The sequence below is a fragment of the Macaca nemestrina genome, chromosome 5, assembly GCF_043159975.1.
Source record: "Macaca nemestrina isolate mMacNem1 chromosome 5, mMacNem.hap1, whole genome shotgun sequence".
NCBI lineage: Eukaryota > Metazoa > Chordata > Mammalia > Primates > Cercopithecidae > Macaca > Macaca nemestrina.
This window is the reverse complement of record NC_092129.1, coordinates 170,539,900-170,561,416: the sequence shown is the minus strand read 5'-3', so window position 1 is coordinate 170,561,416 and position 21,517 is coordinate 170,539,900. Positions and strand designations below refer to the sequence as shown.

Sequence of the window (21,517 nt, the reverse complement as noted above, 5' to 3'; positions counted from 1 at the left end):
ACCACTATGCTCTGTCTCCTTAGACCTGCTGCCCGGCTCCAGACCTTAGAGCTATTATTGAGACCAGCTCAACACACCTTCCTGTTTCTTCCCTGAGGATGAATTCACTTCCGGGGTCCCCGTAGTCTGTGCTCTGTCTTCTAGAGAGCCCCCTTCCCCGTTTTCCTGCCAGTTCACCAGATATGCCTTTCTTGGTTGTATCTCATACCACGCAGATCCATCATGGGGAGGATAAGCAATAAGCAAGTTCAAAGGGCTGTGGACCCGGGTGAGGCCAGGACATATGGTAAGTCCCAAGAGTTTCCACTGCTTTTTTCTCATCTTATGTCTAATTCTCCTCCTCTGCTTCCAAAAATCATCAGGTGAATGCCCTCTTGAACTTCCACTGGTAGGTAAACAAGGGCAGCAACTCTCAAACTGTAAAGTGCATAGAGTCACCTTAGGATCTGAAAATGCAGATTCTGATGGAGCATTTTAGAGTAGGGATTTATATTCAGCATTTCTAAAAAACTTCCAGGTGTTGCTGATGCTGCTGGTTTTAGAATCACACCTGTTCGACATGACGGAAATTTCAGAATCTGGTTAATATTCATTTTATGCCTTTCCAAGAGGGTTGATATATGGTTTCTTTTTCAAGGAGATTGATGAAACAGTACAAAGATGAGGGGGTTGATAGTTGCTAATAACTACTCAGATGTTATTTCAAAGTGAAATATATAAAGTAATTTCATAACCTAGTCCTGGAAAGTAGTAAATGAACAGCAACTGCCTATTGGGAGGTACTGTATGCTAGGCACTATGTTAAATACTCTTCATACATTATTTCATTTAATCCTTACAACAATGCATTGAGAATGAGCATTATTAGCACCATCTGAACGGTGAAAAATCTGAGGTTCAAGATGCTAAGACAGAATTGGTGAAGACTGGATTCTTAAATCCTGTGCTTTTCAGCCCCAGAGAACATTGCCTACAACACACTTCTACATGCCCTCCAGTGTTTATCACACACTCAGTGGAGTAAGTGATCACATCTGTTTATGAAATAAATACAGATCAAATATGTAATAAAATGGACAAATGTCCGCTGAAGTAGACTAAAACTCAAGCTCTTTTCTTTGTGGTTCCTGAGGGCGTTTTTTGTTCCTACTGCTCTAATAAAGTGTCATGATTAGGGACAGTGCCGATGCACTAGTTTTGCCTCAACTTCAATCTTTTGCCTTGACCTCTCACTGGATTATATTAAACTTCTTAAAGACTCCAATGAAAAAACATTTTAAATGCTTTATGTGCCTAAGGAAAATGTTAACATTTACAACAGGTACCCTGTAGAGCTCTGTATTAGAAAGGAAGGGCGAAAAAGCAAAGACTAAATTTCAGTATTTAAAGTTTTGAGGGGGGCTAAAGAGAAAAAAATAGAGTATGTTTGATAGTAAGGAAGGAGATCACTACTACTGCTGCTGCCCTCCTCCCCCCACCTTGCCTAGTTCACAAGACATGAGGAAAGAGAGAAAGCAAAAAGTTAGAAAGAAACAAAAGTAAAATAAATAGCCAGACAACCTTGGCACCACCACCCGACCCTAGGAGTTAAAAAAAAGTAATAATAACATCAACCCCTGACTTAAACTACTTGTGTTATCTGTAAATTCCAGACACTGTATGAAAAAAGCATTGTAAAACTTTTTGTTCTGTTAGCTGATGCATGTGGCCCCCAGTCACGTTTTCCACGCTTGCTCGATTTATCACGACCCTTTCACATGGACCCCTTAAAGTTGTAAGCCTTTAAAAAGGCCAAGAATTTCTTTTTCGGGGAGCTCAGCTCTTAAGACACGAGTCTGCCAACGCCTCCAGCCGAATGAAAAACCTCTTCCTCCTTTAATCCGGTGTCTGAGGAGTTTTGTCTGCGGTTCGTCCTGCTACAATAGCAAAGTTTTATTATTTCATCCATGCACTGCTAATATTATCAGTACTCATACAGAGCTCACACTGAAGGCTTAGCCAGTTTTTGGCACATAAAAGATAAATGAATGACTATATAAATAGATGGATGCCGTGATGGATGTATAGATGGATGGATGGATGAGATTAAACTAGAGGTGGCCGCATCTACCCAGTCAGTTTGAAGAATACTGGATTTTCATTCTCATGTTTCTTAGCTTATGACCTACTATCTTTTGTTTTGTTCAATTATTCATGTAAAGATGACTTTTCAAAATGAACACATCCTTTGGTTAACTTCCACAACTTAATTTTAATTATAAAACATTTAGGAATAAATTAAATAGGAAATGTGGAAAATTCATATGAAGAAAGTTGAAAACATTCCTGAGAGATTTACAAGATGACTTGAATAAATGGAAAGGTAAACATTGTTTTTAAATAGGAAAGTTCACTATCATAAATCTGTTAATTCTCCTTAAAGCAATTGATACATTTAACTCGATCCCTTCAAAAATATCAGTAGGATTCAGTTTCTAGAGCTGCATAGCTTTTTAAAAAATTCTGCTTCCTTCCCCCTCCCTCCCATCTCCTCCTCTCCTTCGCCTCCCCACATGCTAGTACAAAGCAAAAGGTTTCTTCGTTTGAAAAACTGCACCACTCTTGGGGACAACTTGGGGACGGCAAGCAGAGGAGAGTGAGGGAGAGATGCTGCAAAAAAAAAAAAAAAAAACAAAAGGACTAAGAGAAAGTCTACATTTTAATATCCCACCATATCCCAAACCCTCTTCCACAACTCAGTCAGGAAAACTCTGGCCAACAGGCAAATACCTTCCACCAACAGGATACTGTATGATGCTTCTTTAAATACCTGAAAGCCTCAAAGACTGACATTTTTTGTGTCCTCCAATGAACTAGCTCTATCCTTGCCCAACAGTGGAGCCATTCCTCAACCCCCACCCCCACCTGGCATCATCCTATCCATTTTTGGTGTCTTACTATGAACAGACAGTCAAAGATCATCAGATACTTGGGGAAAGTCTCCAACATGAGAGACCAAAACAAACACAAAAGGAAGCAGGAGAAAATAGAGACAATGTAGGGAGCAAAAGAAAAAAATGCACGTTTTTTATATATATACACACACACACACACATAATGTACAACATTATATGTATGTTTTCATGTGCCAAGATATTATATGCAATGTCCCTGTTTGCCTCAAAATGTTGCTTAAGTTCAGAAGGCTGAGAAGAAAAGAGGTATGCCAGGCGCGGTGGCTCACACCTGTAATCCCAGCACTTTTGGGAGGCCGAAGCGGGCAGATCATGAGGTCAGGAGATTGAGACCATCCTAGCTAACACAGTGAAACCCCGTCTCTACTGAAAATACAAAAAATTAGCCAGGCGTGGTGGTGGGCACCTGTAGTCCCAGCTACTCGGGAGGTTGAGGCAGGAGAATGGTGTGAACTCAGGAGGCAGAGTTTGCAGTGAGCCGAGATCATGCCACTGCACTCCAGCCTGGACTACAGAGCACGACTCTGTCTCAAAAAAAAAAAAAAAAAAAGAAAAGAAAGAAAAAGAAAAAGAAAAGAGGTGACAAGCACCCGCACCTTTTAAAGAGAGGTGCTAGACTATTCATAGTGGCCAACAGCATGGGCTCAGGAGCCAGAAGGCCTGGGTCCAAATTCTGACTCTGCACTTAGCAGCTCCGTGACCAGGAGCAGATTAGTTCATCTGTCCACACGGTAAAATGAAGAAAGTCAAAGCCTCCACCTCACTGGGTCATTGTGAGGACTGAAGACTACAGTAATCCATGGGAAATGTTCAGAACAGTGCCTGGTGCTTAAAGCTCAGCGAACATTAGCCATCATTACTGGTATGCCATTATTAGCCCCTCACTCACCACAGGCACGTAAAAGGAAAAAAATTCTCTGGATATCGTTGTTAAAATGCAGGTATGTTTCTTATGTCTCCCTGGGGAGCATAACAGAGCTTTTCCCTACACCTCAAGGCAAGCGAGGAGGGCTTCAGAAAGCCACCCAGAGAGCTTGACCTGTGTCCCTGGAGCTGGAGGACCTCAGGGACTGGTAGCTGGTATGTACCTGTGAAAGCCCACAGGAAAGGTGGGCCTGAGGGAACAGACCCAAGAGAGTTTGGGTTGTGTTAGGAATGCCTCTGTTTCCAGGATTCAGCAGTGAAAAGATTCAGGCACGTTTTCCACGGACTTGATGTGGCCCCATGGGAAAAGGAGTTGGCTTCTAGTTTTCTTGGAAAGAATCCTGTTCTACCAGCTTTCTGCCAAGAGAAGGGCCCTCTGCTGGAAAAGATCCAAACCTACCAAGATGCAGAATCTAAGCAGACAATGTCAAGGGAGCTAAGGTTAAAAGAATCCCCCCAAACTACACGAGTCTCTCATCAGAGAGAAAATCAGCATTTGGAACCTGCTAGGACTTTGATCCTTATCCTTGAACTATTGTAGAGACCAAGGACCAGGGTGGAAAGGTATCAGAGGCAAGAGGTCCCAAAGCATGGACCTTCCCCATTAAACTCTCTCCTACCCCCACCCAATAACTATGGACAACCTTCCATCCAACGGTAAACACTAGGGAGAGTAGAGAACTTGGACACCTCATTGGAGATGGATTGGGGTACTGTCTTAGTCCATTTGTGCTGCTGTCACAAAATACCACAGACTGGGTAACTTATAAAGAACAGAAATTTCAGCTGGGCGTGGTGGCTCACGCCTGTAATCCCAGCACTTTGGGAGGCCGAGGCAGGTGGATCATGAGGTCAAGAGATTGAGACCACCCTGGCCAACATGGTGAAACCGCGTCTCTGCTAAAAATACACAAATTAACCGGGCGTGGTGGCACTGTAGTCATAGCTACTTGGTAGGCTGAGGCAGGAGAATCGCTTGAACCCGGGAGGTGAAGGTTGCAGTTGAGTCGAGATAGTGCCACTGCACTCCGGCCTGGTGACAGAGCGAGACTCTGTCTCAAAAAACAAACAAAACAGAAATTTCTTACATTTCTGGGGTCTGGGGAGTCCAAGATCAAGGACGCACTGACACTGCTGTCTGATAAGGGATGTTCTCTGCTTCCAAGATGGTGCCTTACTGTATCCTCACTGGCAGAAGGCATAAGAGCAAGAGAAGTAAACTCTCTCTGAAGCCTCTTTTATAAGGGCATTAACCCATTCCCAAGGGCAGGGCACTGATGACTTAATCGCTTTCCAAAAGGCCCCACCTCAATACCACCATAATGGGGATTAAGTTTCAATACAAATTTGGAGGGGACACGTTCAAACCATAGCAGATATGAAAGGAGAACCACATCTGCTGATAAAGGTGGAAACAAAAAAGACCACTTGAGAAATTCTGTTCCAGTGGGGCAGTGGGGGACACATTGTCATTATTCCATTAAATATTTTCAAAAGATCAACGTGGTTGCCTCCACCAAAACAAACATAAACAACAAACTGGGTGGTATAAATGTGAAAAAGGAAGAACAGAGCTCCTAGATATTAAGAATATGGGACCAGGCGCGGTGGCTCACGCCTGTAATCCCAGCACTTTCGGAGGCTGAGGCGGGCGGATCACCTGAGGTTGGGAGTTCGAGACCAGCCTGACCAACATGGAGAAACCCCGTCTCTGCTAAAAATACAAAAAAAGTTTAGCGGGGCGTGGTGACGCATGCCTGTAATCCCAGCTACTAGGGAGACTGAAGCAGGAGAATCGCTTGAACCCAGGAGGCAGAGGTTGCAGTGAGCCAAGATCGTGCCATTGCACTCCACTCCAGCCTGGTCAACAAGAGTGAAACTCCATCTCAAAAAGAAAAGAAAAAGAAAAAAAGGAAAAAAAAAAAATATGGGCTAATTGGCTGGGTATGGTGACTCACGCCTGTAATCCTAGCACTTTCAGAGGCTGAAGCAAGCGGATCACCTGAGGTCAGGAGTTCGAAACCAGATTGGCCAACATGGTGAAACCGTCTCTACTAAAAATACAAAAACATTAGTTGGGCGTGGTGGCAGGTGCCTGTAGTCCCAGCTACTTGGGAGGCTGAGTCAGGAGAATCGCTTGAACCCGGGAGGCAGAGGTTGCAGTGAGCCGAGATTACGCCACTGCACTCCAGCCTGGTGACAGAGCAAGACTCTGTCCCCCCAAAAAAAGAATATGGGCTCATCATCCAACCATCCAGCCATTGAAAGACAGTGTGTTGGTTCTCATGGCCCCAGACTGCCTTCTGTTGCAGACTTGTCCTGACAACCTAGCTTTCCTCACTGCAGAGCATGCAAACCTCTGCAATCCCCGTTTTCCTGTCTGCCACGTCTGTTATTCATGTCAATTTTATTTCTGAAGATGTGGTGTGTGCAATGTTGTTCTGTGTAGCAGGTTTGGGAGAATGCTGTGGCTACATGTTACATGCAGATGCACTGACCAACTGATGGAGGTTAGAGTCACAACTCATGGTGCTGTGTGTGACCCTCCATCTCAGGGCAGGGTCATTCTTGGTGTCAACCATCCCTAGGCATTTATTTCCATATTTATATTTGCACTGGAAACTTAAAGAGGACAGTTCACCCCTGAAAGACGGAAGTGATAACTAGTAAAGTGAGAGCTCCCAAGAGGATGTAAAACTCAGGATGGAGAGAGATTCTCTTTCCAGAGTTAAAGCTTGACATGTCTGAATTTCACCAAAGGAAATAGGCAAAATTATTTTATCGTGTATGTGCTTCTGAACTCCTCTATCACCTATTCACCTGTCCCAGGAAAACCTCTGTAAATAGGATGGCGTTATCAATGAACTCTATCTTGTTTATTTTTTGTTTTGTGCTGCTATAGACAGACTCATCAGTAGAAAGAAAGAAAAGGTCATTTGCCGCTTAAATTTTAGTAAAGATAGCCAAGTCATTATCTTCTGAGTTTGAGGCTGCTTTTCCTGTGAGATTGTTCATTCATTTATTTAATATGTATTTACTAATTCAGCATCTACTATAAGGGATCCTGAGGTGCTGGGAATACCACGGGGAGCAAAACAAAACAAGAAGCCACCTACACAGCCTGGTGGAGGAGAGAAACTTTAATCAAATACACAGAAATACATTTAAAATCTCAACTGGGATAAGTGCCATAGTGCTACAGGTGCTTATATTAGAGACAAGGAACCTTACCTAGTTGGGAGGGAGGAGGGTTTAAGGCTGCCCGCCCCCCTGCCCCACCAAGGGACAAATGAATTGAGACTGGAAGGATGAGGGGAGTTAATGTGGAAGGAGTAGGAAAAGTCATTCTGGGAAAAGGGAACAGCCTTTGTTTCAGAAGGGCAAGGCCATCGAGAAATTAAGCTGGAGTTGCCTGAAAGATGGAAAGGATAGTGGCTGATGTATCAAGATGAGGACGTGGCTCGACACTGGTCAGGGAGAGTTGGCGTTTCCAAGCCTGGGAGAAGGGATGAGTTCCAGGGCTGGTATGTGGATGGCAGGTGCCTGGATCTTGATGGAATACAATGCCCCAGAAGTGGCAGAACCTGTGGGTGGTGAAGGCTACATATTGGGCCTGTGGACCATGAAAGTTTGCAGTAATGGACACTGTCTCCCTCTTCTTCCAACTGAAAGGATTAACTCACAATGGTCAATATGAAAGCACAAAAGAAATGGAATACACTTTCATGAGAAGAGGTATGTGTAGCAGCTTGGAACCTTGTCTTTGAAGTCAAAGCACTTAGATTCAATCCCAGCTCTACTGTTACTGGTAAATTGCGTTCTTTTCCTACTCTGTCTCGGTTGCGAAGAAAGAACATCAACTGGAAAAAAAGGCAAGCGGGTTTCATTCCTCGCCAGGAATGGAGAAGGAATAAACTTTCACGTTAAAGACCCCCTTCTTCCAGAGCTTTGGGAAGCTGGGGAATTGTAAGGCATTAGATGTGGAGTGGGGAGGTGTGCAAGGGAACTCTAGATGCACAGGTGCATTTCATAAACATGCCTCTTCATACAATGCACTGTCAGAAAATGGCGGTGATTCTCTTCTGTGGGTCGGGAGTTGAGCATATAATGATGTATTAATGATCTAAAAATAATAAGGGGTGGCTGGTTCTGGTTTTCTCTGGTTCCTAGTAGGCCTTATCTTTCTCTGGTACTTGGCAAAGGGCAGTGAAGCTCCCGGGCCAACCGCAGTTCCTTTAAGCTAGGTTACCTATAGATAAAGAGACTAGGAAAACACAAACGAACAACGAAGAAACAAAACGGTTTAAGAAACAATGAGCCTAGTTCAACCATTGTGAAGACAGTGTGGCGATTCCTCAAGGATCTAGAACGAGAAATACCATTTGACCCAGCCATCCCATTACTGGGTATGCACCCAAAGGATTATAAATCATGCTGCTATCAAGACACATGAACACATATGTTTATAGCGGCACTATTCACAATAGCAAAGACTTGGAACTAACCCAAATGTCCATCAATGACAGACTGGATTAAGAAAATGTGGCACATATACACCATGGAATACTATGCAGCCATAAAAAAGGATGAGTTCATGTCCTTTGTAGTGACATGGGTGCAGCTGGAAACCATCATTCTCAGCAAACTATCACAAGAACAGAAAACGAAACACTGCATGTTCTCAGTCATAGGTAGGAATTGAACAATGAGAACACTTGGACACAGGAAGGGGAACATCACACACTGGGGCCTGTTTTGGGGTGGAGGGGGAGGGATAGCATTAGGAGATATACCTAATGTAAATGACGAGTTAATGGGTGCAGCACACCAACATGGCACATGTATACATATGTAACAAACCTGCATGTTGTGCACATGTACCCTAGAACTTAAAGTATAATAAAAAATAAATAAATAAAACAAAAAGAAAAAAAGAAAGAAACGAGCATTTTCAGCTGTCTACTGTTTAAGAAAACAATGAACTCTCAGTTTTGCCCTCTGAGCGATTTCTCCAGGACTGCCCTAGTTAACACTACTATTCAACAGTTTTGTGCTTTGAGCAGTTATTTGACCTCCCTGGCCCTCAGTTTCCCCACCCATAAAGTGGGGACAACAGTACCTATTTCATCAGGTGGTGGGTATGATTTAAATTGGTTAATAATGTGAAGTTCTTAAAAGTGTCTGGCTCAGAGTAAGCACCATACACGTTAGGGGAAAAAAAAGCAGCGGGATGTGAGGCCCTCCCCAATTTCGTTACTCCATAAACCCCTAAGTTGCTGGTAACACCTGCAGGAGTGAGAGGGGCTTCAATATGGGCTGAATTTCCAGCCAAACTGTGGAAAGTGGCTGAGATTTTAGGTAGGCAAAAAATGTTAATGTAACATTTTTGGCCCCCAAGTTCTCAGACCACTTACTTCCCTTTCTAGTCCATTGACATGCCCGCAAGCAATTCCATTCTGCCAAGAGGTGCTGGTGGTAAGCCCAAATCCAAGAAAAGGAAAGACTCCGATTTTAAGGGAACGGGGACCTGCGGAGCCACTTGAGTCACCGGGGCTCTCAGCTCAGCAGTCAGAGCGCACTCATCACTGCGTTCGAGGTTAGGTGGGCTGGCCTGGGAACCAACTCACCATCATTTGAAATCGTTTCAGGGAAAATGACCCCAACACTTAAAATCCTCTGTCCTGAAGTTGTGTGATCCAGCTGTTTGCTGAAGGAGGAAGCAAAGCCGATAGTAACTCACTACATATTTGGGCAGTGGAATGAACCCTGGAAGGTGACAAAGACGAAGAAAGTCACCGCGCCTCTTCCGACCCGCCGCCCTCTACCCCTAGTCCCACTCCCACCCCCACCCCCACCCCCAAAAAAGCACAGACAATCCTTCAATTATAAAGACAACCCCCGGCGCCCGGGTCTCCGGCAGGGGCCGCTGCAGCCGAGCAGAACGCTGAGCCGCTCCGCCCCGCGGCCTCCTCTCCAGCCGCCGCGCCCGCCTCCTGCAGGTGCGTCCTTGCCCGCGCCGGGCCCGGGTCTCTGAGGCCTCTCCGGCTCTGGCTCCAGCTACTGGGTCCCGACCGAGCACTGCTCTCCTGGGGTTGCGCGCACAGCCCACGGCCGGCCGCGGGCTGGCGGGCGGAGGTAGCGCTGGTCCGCGGTGCGCATGCGCAGCCCGGCCTCTGCCCTGCGGTCCTGGGCTGGTGATTGGGTAGCGGTTGGAGGAGGGGATGTGGGGGATGGTGGGTGGGTACGGAGAGCTGGGAGGGAGGCACCCCGGGGGGCGGGGCGTGGGAGACTGTCTTCGGGGGCGCGAGCTGCCCCAGGTGAGCCGTGCCTCAGGTCGGGTGCGCGGTCAGGACACAGCGCCTCTAGGAGAAAGCCTGGAAGGCGCGCTCCAGGGGGACCCCGAGCTCTTAGCGGGCCGGCAGCACGTGCGGGGCCCAAGGTCATCCGGGCTCTGCGTGGGGTCGTTGCGGCTGGAGATCAGGGAGGGGGCAGGAAACGGAGTTGGAAAGTAATCCCACCCGAGCGGGTGGGCCTGCGAGGCCGCTGTGCTGGGGAGCTCCACGAGGGCTCCGAACAGAGCCTCCCTTTTCAGAAAGGTCACCCTGGTCACTGCGGCAGCCAGGATGACCGAGGAAGGTGGCCGGGGTGGAGGCAGTGGGCGTGGAGAGGGGTGGGATTCCGGACGTAGTTTGAAGGTCGAGCCGTCGGGATCTGCTGAGCAGCTTGGCTATGGGGCGTACGAGAAGGGAAGGCTCAGGGCCTAGTCCCTGGGCCCGAGTAGCAGCCGGGAGGATGGTGCCCCAGTGCTTCGGGAGGAGGAGGCTTGAGGACGGCTCTGGAGCTCAGGCTTGCCCGCGTGGAGTGGAAGCTGCCTCTTGGACCCAGGGGGCGGGGAGGCCGCATGCAGTCTGGAGCGCTGGGAAGATGGGAGATCCAGAGAGGCAGGGCTGGAGGAGTAGGAGGAAAACCTGAAGGGGGTGGCGCCCGGAAACCCGGGAAAGTGATGAACTGGGTCAGAGGCCGGCTGTCAGCAGATAGGAGGGTGGAGACGACTTTGAGGAAAGTAGATGATGGAACGGGCGGGAGTGGGGCCCCCTGGTAGAGACACCTGGGACTGATGTATTGCATTTATTTAGCTCATAGGCGTTCAAAAAGTATTTATTCGGAGGCTGTACAACTTTTTGCAGTTCATTGCATTATACTTAGCATGTATTATGTTTTATATAAATATGTAAATATATATATATTTAATATTGACAAATTTATATATAGGGTACAATGTAGTGTTTTGATATACGTATACATTTGTAGAAAGATTAAATCAAGCTAATTGACGTATCCATCACCTCACCTACTTATTTTTTGTGGTGAAAATCTACTCTCCTGGAAATATACAATACGTCATCAACCGTGGTCACGATGCTGTGCAGTAGATCGCTAAAACTTAGTCCTCTTATCTAACTAAAACTTTGTATCCTTTGACCAACATCCCTCCCTTCCCCATCTGCCCTCCCCCAGGCCCCTGATAACCATCATTCTACTCTGCTTCTATGAGTTCAACTTTATTAGACCCCAAGTATATAAGTGAGATCATATGCTATTTGTCCTTCTCTGCCTGGCTAATTTTACTTGGCCTAATGTCCTCCAGGTTCATCCACGTTGTTGCAAATGACAGAATTGCCTTCTGTTTTAAGACTGTATAGTATTCCATTGTATATATGTGCCACATTTTCTTTATCCCATCCTCAGTTGATAGATACTTAGTTGCTTCTGTATCTTGGTTATTGTGAATAATGCTGAAAAGAACACAGGAATGCAGATATCTCTTCAACATACTGATTTCAATTCCTTTGTATATATACCCAGAAGTAGGATTTCTGGGTCATATGGTAATTCTATTTTTAGATTTTTGAGGAGCCTCCATACTGTTTTCCAAAATGGCTGTACTAATTTACATTCCACCAACAGTGTACCAGGATTCCCTTTTCTCCACGTTCTGGACAACACTTGTTGTCTTTCATCTTTTTTATAATAGCCATTCTAACACGCGTGAGGTGGTAGCTCAGTGTGATTTAACTTGCATTTCCCTGGTGATTAGCGATGTTGAGCATTTTTTCATGTATTTGTTGACCATTCATATGTCTTCTTTTGAGGAATACCTGTTCAGGTCCTTTGTCCATTTTTTAACTGGGTTATTCGTTTTGTTTTGCTATTGAGTTTCTTATATATTTTAGATATGAGCCCCTTATCAGATGCATGGTTTGCAAATATTTTCTCCCAGTCTGCGGATTGTCTCTTTACTCTGTTAATTATTTTCTTTGCTGTGCAGAGGCTTTTTAGTTTAATGCAATCCCACGTGTCTATTTTTGCTTTTGTTGCTTTTGGGGTCCTATCCAAGAAATGATTGCCCAAACTAATACGAAGTTTTCACCTATGTTGTCTTCTATTGGTTTTACAGTTTCAGGTCTTACGTTTGAGACTTTAATCTATTTTGAGTTGATTTTTGTATATGGTGTGAAATAAGGATTCACTTTTGTTATCCAGCATGTGGATATTCAGTTTTCCTGATACTATTTATTAAAGAGACTTTCCTTTCCCCATTGTGTGTTCTTAGCACCTTTGTCAAAAATCAATTGACTGTAAATACTTGGGCTTATTTCTGGGCTTTCTATCCTATTCCATTGGTTGATGTGCCCATTTTTATGCCAGTGCCATGCAGTTTTGATTACTATAGTCCTATAATATATTTTGAGATTAGGGAGTGTGATGTCTTTGGCTTTGTTCCTTTTGCTCAAGACTGCTTTGGCTATTTAGGGTCTTTTGCAATTCCATATGAACTTTAGGATTGTTTTTTCTATTTCTGTGAAAAATATTGGAATTTTGCTAGAGATTACATTGAATCTGTAGATTGCTTTGGGTAGTATGGACATTTTAACAACCATTAATTTTTCTAATCCATGAACATGGGATACCTTTACGTTTATTTGTGTCTCTTTTCTCACATCAATGTTTTATGGTTTTCAGTGTACAGGTCTTATACCTCTTTGGTTAAATTTACCTAAAGTTTTTTTTTTTAATGCTATTATAAATGAAATTGTTTTATTATTTTCTTTTTCATAGAGTTTGTTGTTAGTGTATAGAAACACCACTGATTTTTATATGTTGATTTTGTATCCTGCAGCTTCCCTGAATTTGTTTATTAGTTCTAACAGTTTTTTTTGGTTGGATCTTTAGGGTATTCTGTATATAAAATCATATTATCATCAAACAGGGATCATGCTGATAACATGGTCTTATATATAGAAATCTCATATATCTTATACATCTATGTCTCTGTATATTATATATTTTATATATCTATATCTCTCTGTATATCTTATATACATCTTATATATCTATATTTTATACAGATATCTATCTTATATGTAGAAAACTTATATATAGAAAAATTCTTCCCTTCCTATTTGGGTGACTCTTACTTCCTTTCCTTGCATAATTGCTCTGGCTAGGACATCTAGTACTACACTGAATAGACATTGTGAGAGTGAACATCATTGTCTTGTTCCTGATCTTAGAGGAAAAGCATTCAACTTTTTACTGTTGAGTATGATTTAGCTGTGAGTTTGTCATATTTGGTCTTACTGTGTCACAGTACTTTCTTTCTGCACTTATTTTATTGAGAGTTTTTATTATGAAAGGATGTTGAATTTTGTCACATGCTTTTACTGCATCTGTTGAGGTGATGATACAGTTTTTGTCCTCCATTTTGTTAATATGGTATATCTCGTTAATTGATTTGTGTATGTTGAGCCATCTTTGCATTCCAGGGATAAATCTCACTTAATCATGATGAATGATGCTTTTAATGTGTCAGTGAATTCAGTTTGTTAGTATTTTGTTGAGGATTTTTCGTCTGTGTTCATCTGAGATATTGGTCTGTAGTTTTTCTTCTTGTAACGTCCTTGGTATCAGGGTAATACCGGCCTCCTAAAATGAGTTTAGAAGTATTTCCTTCTCTTTAGTTTTTTAGAAGAGTTTGAAAAGAATTGGTATTAGTTCTTCTTTAAATATTTGGTAGAATTCAGGTCATCAGTGAAGCCGTCAGGTCCTGAGTTTTCTGTAAATTTTTTTCTCTCAAATTTCTGATATAATATTTCACTTCTGTCTTTTAGAATTGGTAGGGTGTCCCCCTTGTTCACAGAGAACATACAGGCTTTTAAAAAAAATCTGTTAGGCGAGTTGCAGATTTCATGAAAAGGCATCATTAAATGACATTACTTGGATTAATGTCAGTTTATAAGAACCTGCCTAGCACCCAGAAAGCTCCCAATGACTGATCAATGAGTTTATTTCCTCCCCTAAGGCCTCTTTTCCCACCTGGAAGATAAAATCAAGGCAGGAGTCTTCACCCAGGGTAGTTTTCACCCCTGAGGCTAGTGGGCTGGATAACCTGAGTCCTCTCTCCTCTGACTCTTACAGTGATGCCCTGGCACCCTTCTGACATTGCTTCTAAATTTGAACAGGGTTGTAACCTTGTGGAAACTAGAACCACTGCCTGCCCTGACCCCCTAGAAAAGCAGATACATGTTGGCACAAAGGATGTTTTCAATAAAGACTTTGTAGTCGTATCTTAAAAGACTATTTAGTAGCAAATACTAAAATGTATTTAGACTTTTAGTCTAGTCTTAAAATACTTTGTAGTCACAAATAAAGACTAAGAAAATAGTTTTATGTTATGAACATTTATGATCTTGGGAATCATTCCAGGCATCATTGTTCTTAATTTCTTTTAAATTCTTAATGACTTACAATCCTATCTTCATGCCTGATAAAAAATATGACAGTTTATTCAGTAGTTTTTTAAAATTCTTTTACAGTAAGTGGAAATGTTTTCTAATATTTAAAATAAAAAAACCTACAGAAGAAGAAAATAATTTTCTGGATCAAATTAGAAGTCTGTATTATATTGTTATCTCCAGATTCAAATATATTAGAAAGCAGCAGTGGAGACAACCATATTCATCTTTGGGAGAAATAATTAAAGATATGTATTAAGCTCAAGATGATAGCCTAAGTAACTTCACACAGCGTATAAGAAGCTTTTAGTTACGGTTAGGCAGTACTCAGAGTTTTAATCTTCACACTTTTCAAGACATGCAAGTTTAATTGTCATCTGTAACGATATTTTTAAAACTTCATGCCCCTAATTACTGAAGCTGGGTGATGAGAATATAAGGGTTCCCTATACTACACTGTTTATTTTTGTATATATTTAAGTTTTTCCAGATTTTAACAAAAACCCCACAAACTATAGTAACATCTCATTTGTTCCTTACTGAGTTTTCCAGGTAAATTGAAGTTTGTTAAAAGTTTATCGTGCCCATGCTAGTTGAAGGTCATGGCAATCCATTTTCCCCAAGCTTTTTTTAAATCAAGCACTGGGGTGATATTCATGTCGGTTGGATGTCACCATTGTCACTGAGTCTCGGAGCTGCTCACCAGAGTAGCTGCTGGGGCCCATGAGTCTGTTCACTTCCCTCTAGCAGCCAGTCTGCCTGCCTTCCCTGCAGAAATGACTTTAGGCAGCCAGACAGCCCTGTCCCCTGAGGTTGTTCTGGAGACACTACACCATGTTTCTCTAACCTGTTCTCTTTTCAGTGTCAATCTTCTTCTGCAGTCTTTTTGATTGCAGAAGAGACAGGATACATTGAAAACGTGTTGACTTGCTTGCTTATTTGCAGGTAAGATTTATCATATTACTCCTTAGACACTATAAAATTCACCCTTTTTATTATACAATTCTATGAGTGTTGAAAAAAATCACAAAAATACAGTAGAATTTTCCATTGCTCTAAAAATTTCTCTGCTCCCCTTCACTCCCCAACCCCTGTCCCTGGAAACCACTGATGTGATTTCTGTACCAACAGTTTTGCCTTTTCAAAATGTCTTACAAATGGTCTCAGAACTATGTAGCCTTTTGTATCTGGCTTCTTTCACTTAGCATAATGCTTTTCTCTCTCACTCTTTCCCTCTCCCTCTGTTTCTTCCTCTGTTTTTCTCTTTCTCTGTTTCTCCCTCACTCTTGCTTCTTGCTCTGGCCTTCTCTCCTTTCTTTGAAAGGGTCTCACTCACCCAGGTGGGGAGTACAGTGGCACGATCATGGCTCACTGCAGCCTCAAACCTTCTGGGCTCAAGTGATCCTCCTACCTCAGCCTCATGAGTAGCTGGGACCATAGACATGCACTGCCATGCCGGCTACTCTTTTGTAGAGACAGGGTCTCACTTTGTTGCCCAGGCTGGTCTCGAACTCTGGGCTCAAGTGATCCTCCTGCCTGAACCTCCCAAAGTCCTGGAATTACAGGTGTGAGCCACCATGGCTGGCCCTTTTTTTTCTTGTTGTTAAGCAATTTTATTTTGAAATAATTTTAGGCTTACAGAAATGTTGCAAAAATGGTACAAAGAGTTCTCATATACCATTTACCCAATTTCCTCTAATGTCCACATCTTACCTAACTAGAGTGTAATGATCTAAACCAGGACAAGTATTACACCTAGACATTTACATATACAGTACTAGTAACTGATTTACAGGCTTCATTCAAATTTCGCCATTTGTCCTACAAATGTCCCTTTTCAGATCTTGAATCCAACTGAGGATCCCATGTAGCATTTACTTGTCATGTCTCATTAGGACTTGGGAGAGTTCTCCAGTTCTTATCTTTCAAAACTTCGATACTTTTCTGAAGAGTATTGGCCAGTTTTGCTGTAGAGTGTGTAGAACGTCCCTCAGCTTGAGTTTGGTGTTTTCTTATAACTAAATTGCAGTCATGAATGCCACACAGGTGATGCTTTGCCCTTCTCATTGCATCATATGAGGAGGTAGGTGGAGTCGCCATGTCTTATTACTGGTGATGTTAACTTTGATCACTTGGTTAAGGTGGTAGCTGCCAGGTTTCCTACTATAGAGTTATTATTGCATAACACTTTTAAAGATTCATTCATGCTGTTGAATGTATTAGCAGTTTGTTCTTCTTATTGCTGAAGAGTCTTCATGCCATGGATAAACCACACTTTGTTTACCCATTTATAAATTTGATGGACATTTGGTTTGCTTCTAGTCTTGGGCCTGGCACTGTCTGATAGGCCTTGGTGTTCTGTTGAACATAAACCATGTCACAGAGCATCAGTATCAGACAGGGCCACTCTGACCACGATGGGCCAAGACAAGAAAGAACAAGGCCACTCAGTAATCGCGTCAGAGCGGGCAGAAACTAGAACACTGTTGAAGCCACAAAAATGACAAAACATCCTCCCATGCCGCTAACGTGAGGGACTCCTGCTTCTTGGCCACTCACAGCTTTAGCCTCACTTCATTCCTTCCACCTTTTAGATGAGATCCATTACAGCTTCCAATCCAGAACAAAGCCCCACTTCCGTGAACCTCTCCCCAACATGATCCAACACAAGCCCAAATCCTCTGATCAATCCATTCCAGGTTCCTAACAGATGCTGCAGTACTTCATGGCGTGTTCTGTCTCTTGCAACTTGCTCGAGAGTACAAGTGTGTTCCTTGGACTGGAAGGCATTGACCATCCAAACAATATATAAACACGTATATTGAAAATCCTTGCTCAGTTCTAATCTCCTTACATAGCGTTTCCCACCCTGTACTCAATTCTTTTTACTAATTTTTTGTGAATTCTTTTTTTTTTTAAACAGCAAATGCAAGAAAGTTAAAGTATATTCTTTTTTTTTTTTTTTTTTTTTTACAAAAGTTTCTTCTTAAATGTACAACAGCCCGAAGACAACACTTAATTCCAGCTATAGGTGGCAAACGATGTTATGGCAGGGAATACAGATGTTTAAATACGGATGCAATAAAGGGTCACCATCTCCTCAGGCACAAGGAACAGCTTACTTTTTGCCAGATTTCTTAATTCCACCTGTGGCCAAGGGCCCCTTCCCCGCGGCCTTTGCTTTGAGCTCCTCGACTTTCTTCTGCTCCTCTTTTTGCTTCTGCTTGAAAGCCTCGTCCATCTCCTTGGCCTGCTTGTTGGGCTGTTTCAGTGGCTTCTTCATGCCACCTTCATGGCCGGACATGGCGCCTGCTGCCCCTTCCCCAGACCCTACCACCGGAGTTGAGGTATATTCTTTTATCCCCTTGCCTTTCTCTTACAAAATACAATTGTGGTAAAACACATGTAACACAATGTAGCATTCTAACCATTATTAAGGGTACAGTTCAGTACAACCACATTGTTGTGCAGCTCATCCCCTGAACTCATTTCCTAAAACTGAAGCGCTACACTCATTATTTTTAAGTAAAATTTGTGTCTAGTAAAATTAACCCTTTGTTAGTATTGAGTTCTATGAGTTTTGACAGATACAATCATGTAACTAACACCGTAATCAAGATATATAACAATACCATTGCCTCCCACCAAAAAAAAAAAAAAATTCCAGCATGCCACTTTTTATTCACTCCTCCCCTTTCTGCCAACCACTGTTATGTTTTCTGCCCCCACAGTTTTGTTGGATAATCAGTGTCATTGTTCCAAATGTTGTGTTTCTCTGTGTTTGTTTTCCTTTTATAACATTCCTCAGGTATAGACAAAGATTTACTGAATGTGCCTTAAGATCCACGAGTTTCTTTGACACAGTGTCATCTTAATACTATTGTCACAGTACACTTCTTCCCTTCAGAGTTTAGTTCTCAGTTAGAAATTACATTCTTATAGAAACTGTACTTTGGGCTGGGTGCGGTGGCTCATGCTTGTAATCCCAGCACTTTGGGAGGCCTAGGTGGGTGTATGGCTTGAGCTCAGGAGATGAAGACCGGCCTGGCCAACATGGTGAAACCCTGTCTCTACCAAAAATACAAAAATTAGCCGGGCATGGTGGCGTGTGCCTGTTGTCCCAGCTACTGGGGAGGCTGGGGTGGAAGGATCACTGGAGCCCAGGAAGTCAAGGCTGTGGTGGGCCGTGATCACGCCACTGCACACCACTGCACTCCAGCCTGGGTGACGGAGCGAGACCCTGTCTGAAATAAAAGAAAGAAACTGTACTTTGACCACAAGTTGAGAGACTAGTGGTGGTTTTCATACTTTTTTTTTTTTTTTTGAGATGGAGTTTTCACTCTTGTTGCCCACGCTGAAGTGCAATGGTACAATCTCAGCTCACTGCAACCTCTGCCTCTGGGGTTCAAGCAGTTCTCCTGCCTCAGTTTCCCGAGTAGCAGGGATTACAGGCATGCACCACCACTCTCAGCTAATATTTTGTATTTAGTAGAGACAAGGTTTCACCATGTTGGTCAGGCTGGTCTCTAACTCCTGACCTCAGGTGATCCACCCACCTCGGCCTCCCAAAGTGGTGGGATTATAGGCGTGAGCCACTGCACCTGGCTTCATACCTTTTGAAAAGCAGCAAGTTTTCAAATGAATTCTCACATCTAACCCTTTCTCGTGCATTTTAGTGGTCCTCAAACTTGAGTAGTTACTAGAATCACCTGGAAATAGATGATGGGGTCCACCCCCAGAGTTTCTGATTCAGTAGATCTGAGGCTGAGGAACCAGAGGCTGCATTTCTAACAAGATTTCAGGTGATGGCGACGCTGCTAGTCTAGGGAACATACTTTGAGAAGCATTGCTCCAAGGCACCTCTGTACTTCTAGGAACACTTGAGAATACAAATGGAAAACAGCCAGTTTAGAGGATGATCTGTTACTAAAGATTTTTTAAAGGACATTCGTGTATGTGTGCATGTGTGTATAATATAATATACATGATGTGTTTCTATAATATAGAAAATATATATATTTATAAATATTTCCATATATAAAACTATTTGCTGATTGCTTCTACAATATTTTTTTTTGTGATTTTTCTAAAGGCCACCTCAAGCATTAGAACTACCAACAAACAACCCTGATGCGACCTCTCCAGATTGTCCCAAGTCGATTGATTTCCCAGCTATATTGTGGCCTGAAGCCTCCAGCCTCCACACGAAACCAGATTTGCCTGAAAATGGCTCGGCCAAGTTCAAGTAAGTCATTCTTACCCATTGCCTCACCTGCAGCCAAATGTGAAGTACCTGAAAGTCCTACACTTTGAGGGGGATGTCTCTATCAAATTAGGTATTGGACAAGGTTTTGGAGAAAGCCACTCTGTCCTCTTCTCTTTTTTTTTTTTTTTTTTTTTTTTTTTGACACAGAGTCTTGCTCTGTCGTCAGGCTGGAGTGCAGTGGCGCGATCTCGGCTCACTGCAACCTCCGCCTCCTGGGTTCAAGCAATTCTCTTGCCTCAACCTCCCGAGTAGCTGGGTCTACAGGTGCGTGCCACCACACCCAGCTAATTTTTGTATTTTTAGTAGAAACGGGGTTTCACCATGTTGGCCAGAATGGGCTCGATCTCTTGACCTCGTAATCTGCCTGCCTCGGCCTCCCAAAGTGCTGGGATTACAGTCATGAGCCACCGCGCTCGGCCTGTCCTCTTCCCTTTTAGGTAACCCCTTCTGTGGCACCTTAAGAGCCCATATCCTTATACTCAAGTCCATCTAGGACATTTTGTTGCTTCTGCCAGAATACTTGCATTTAAGCTTTTTACACATGTTTTGTACTTTAAAATCCTTATCTCTCTGCAGGGGAGGAAAACTGGTATTGTCCTACAGGGCAGTATGAGGTTAAATTTTCTCCTGGACAGAAATACTTTGTAGCTCTATGTGGCAAAAACCTACAGATTAACCTATCTGGGCCCTTAGTCTATAGTGAATATAAATTCTAACAAGTGTTTATAATTCAGTGACTCTTAGGTGGGCCTGTGTAACAGTGCTTCAGAATGAAACTGAAAGGCCAAGCTGAATTCTTTTTGCTTCATTTTCAACTTTTGGATAATTCTTCTGTTCAGGAATAATAACTCCTGCTTCCATTTTGCCCCAGGAATGGAAAGGAACCCAAAGAACCCAGTTCCACTCAACTGTGCCACCCCTTGGTGTTCCCAGCGTGCAGAGCAGGCTGCTAGAGTCTGTGGCGGGATTCAGAAGTGTGTGCCTGACCTTGGTTAAAAGTGGGCCGCTGACGTTGGAACCACAAAACGTGCTGGCGTGTTTTCCTTTAACCATTGGGAAATGTCTGTCTGTCTTTTTTTTTTTTTTTTTTGGAGATGGAGTCTTGCTGTGCTGCTCAGGCTGGGGTGCGGTGGCACGTTCTTGGCTCACTGCAACCTCCATATCCTAGATTCAAGCGATTCTCCTGCCTGAGCCTCCAGAGTAGCTGGGATTACAGGTGCCCACCACCATGCCAGGCTAATTTTTGTATCTTTAGCAGAGATGGGGTTTCACCATGTTGGCAAAGCTGGTCTCAGGTGATCTGCCCACCTCAGCCTCCCAAAGTGCTGGGATTAGAGGCATGAGCCACCATGCCTGGCCTTTTTTTTTTCTTTTTTAAGATTTCACACCACATTAACATTACTATGTTTTACATCCTGTTTCCTAAAAACCAAATATACGTTGACTTTTAAAATATGTTTCTAAAAGTGGCTTTAAGGAGTACCTTAACAGAAGTCACTCTGATCTAGAAATATATTCCTCAGGAGGATGACAGTTTCCGTTCGGGATAGGAAAGACCTTTGGAGCTGGAGGGAGTT

General features: G+C 43.2%; 2 protein-coding genes across 15 annotated transcripts in view; one reads left to right on the top strand and one right to left on the bottom strand.

Moving 5' to 3' along the window:
- Positions 1-262: 262 nt before the first annotated feature.
- The window catches only part of LOC105482449 (sirtuin 5), a 49,266-nt gene continuing 28,011 nt past the window's right edge, over positions 263-21,517 (top strand). For 2 of the 14 annotated variants that reach the window (XM_071097610.1, XM_071097602.1), the window contains exons 1-2: positions 10,121-10,195; positions 19,767-19,919. In XM_071097610.1, coding sequence (XP_070953711.1) covers positions 19,805-19,919 — 115 coding nt within the window. In that variant the 5' untranslated portion in view covers positions 10,121-10,195; positions 19,767-19,804. The other 12 variants (XM_071097601.1, XM_071097609.1, XM_071097600.1 and 9 more) reach the window with 12 other exon arrangements.
- Positions 17,686-17,978, bottom strand: LOC112426782 (translation machinery-associated protein 7-like). Its single transcript, XM_071097614.1, has one exon. The coding sequence runs from the start codon at positions 17,976-17,978 to the stop codon at positions 17,793-17,795; it is 186 nt and encodes a 61-aa protein (XP_070953715.1). The 3' UTR covers positions 17,686-17,792.

Bases quoted from the DNA above. Each gene is read 5' to 3' on its own strand.
- LOC112426782 (XM_071097614.1), bottom strand. From the start codon at position 17,978: ATGTCCGGCCATGAAGGTGGCATGAAGAAGCCACTGAAACAGCCCAAC.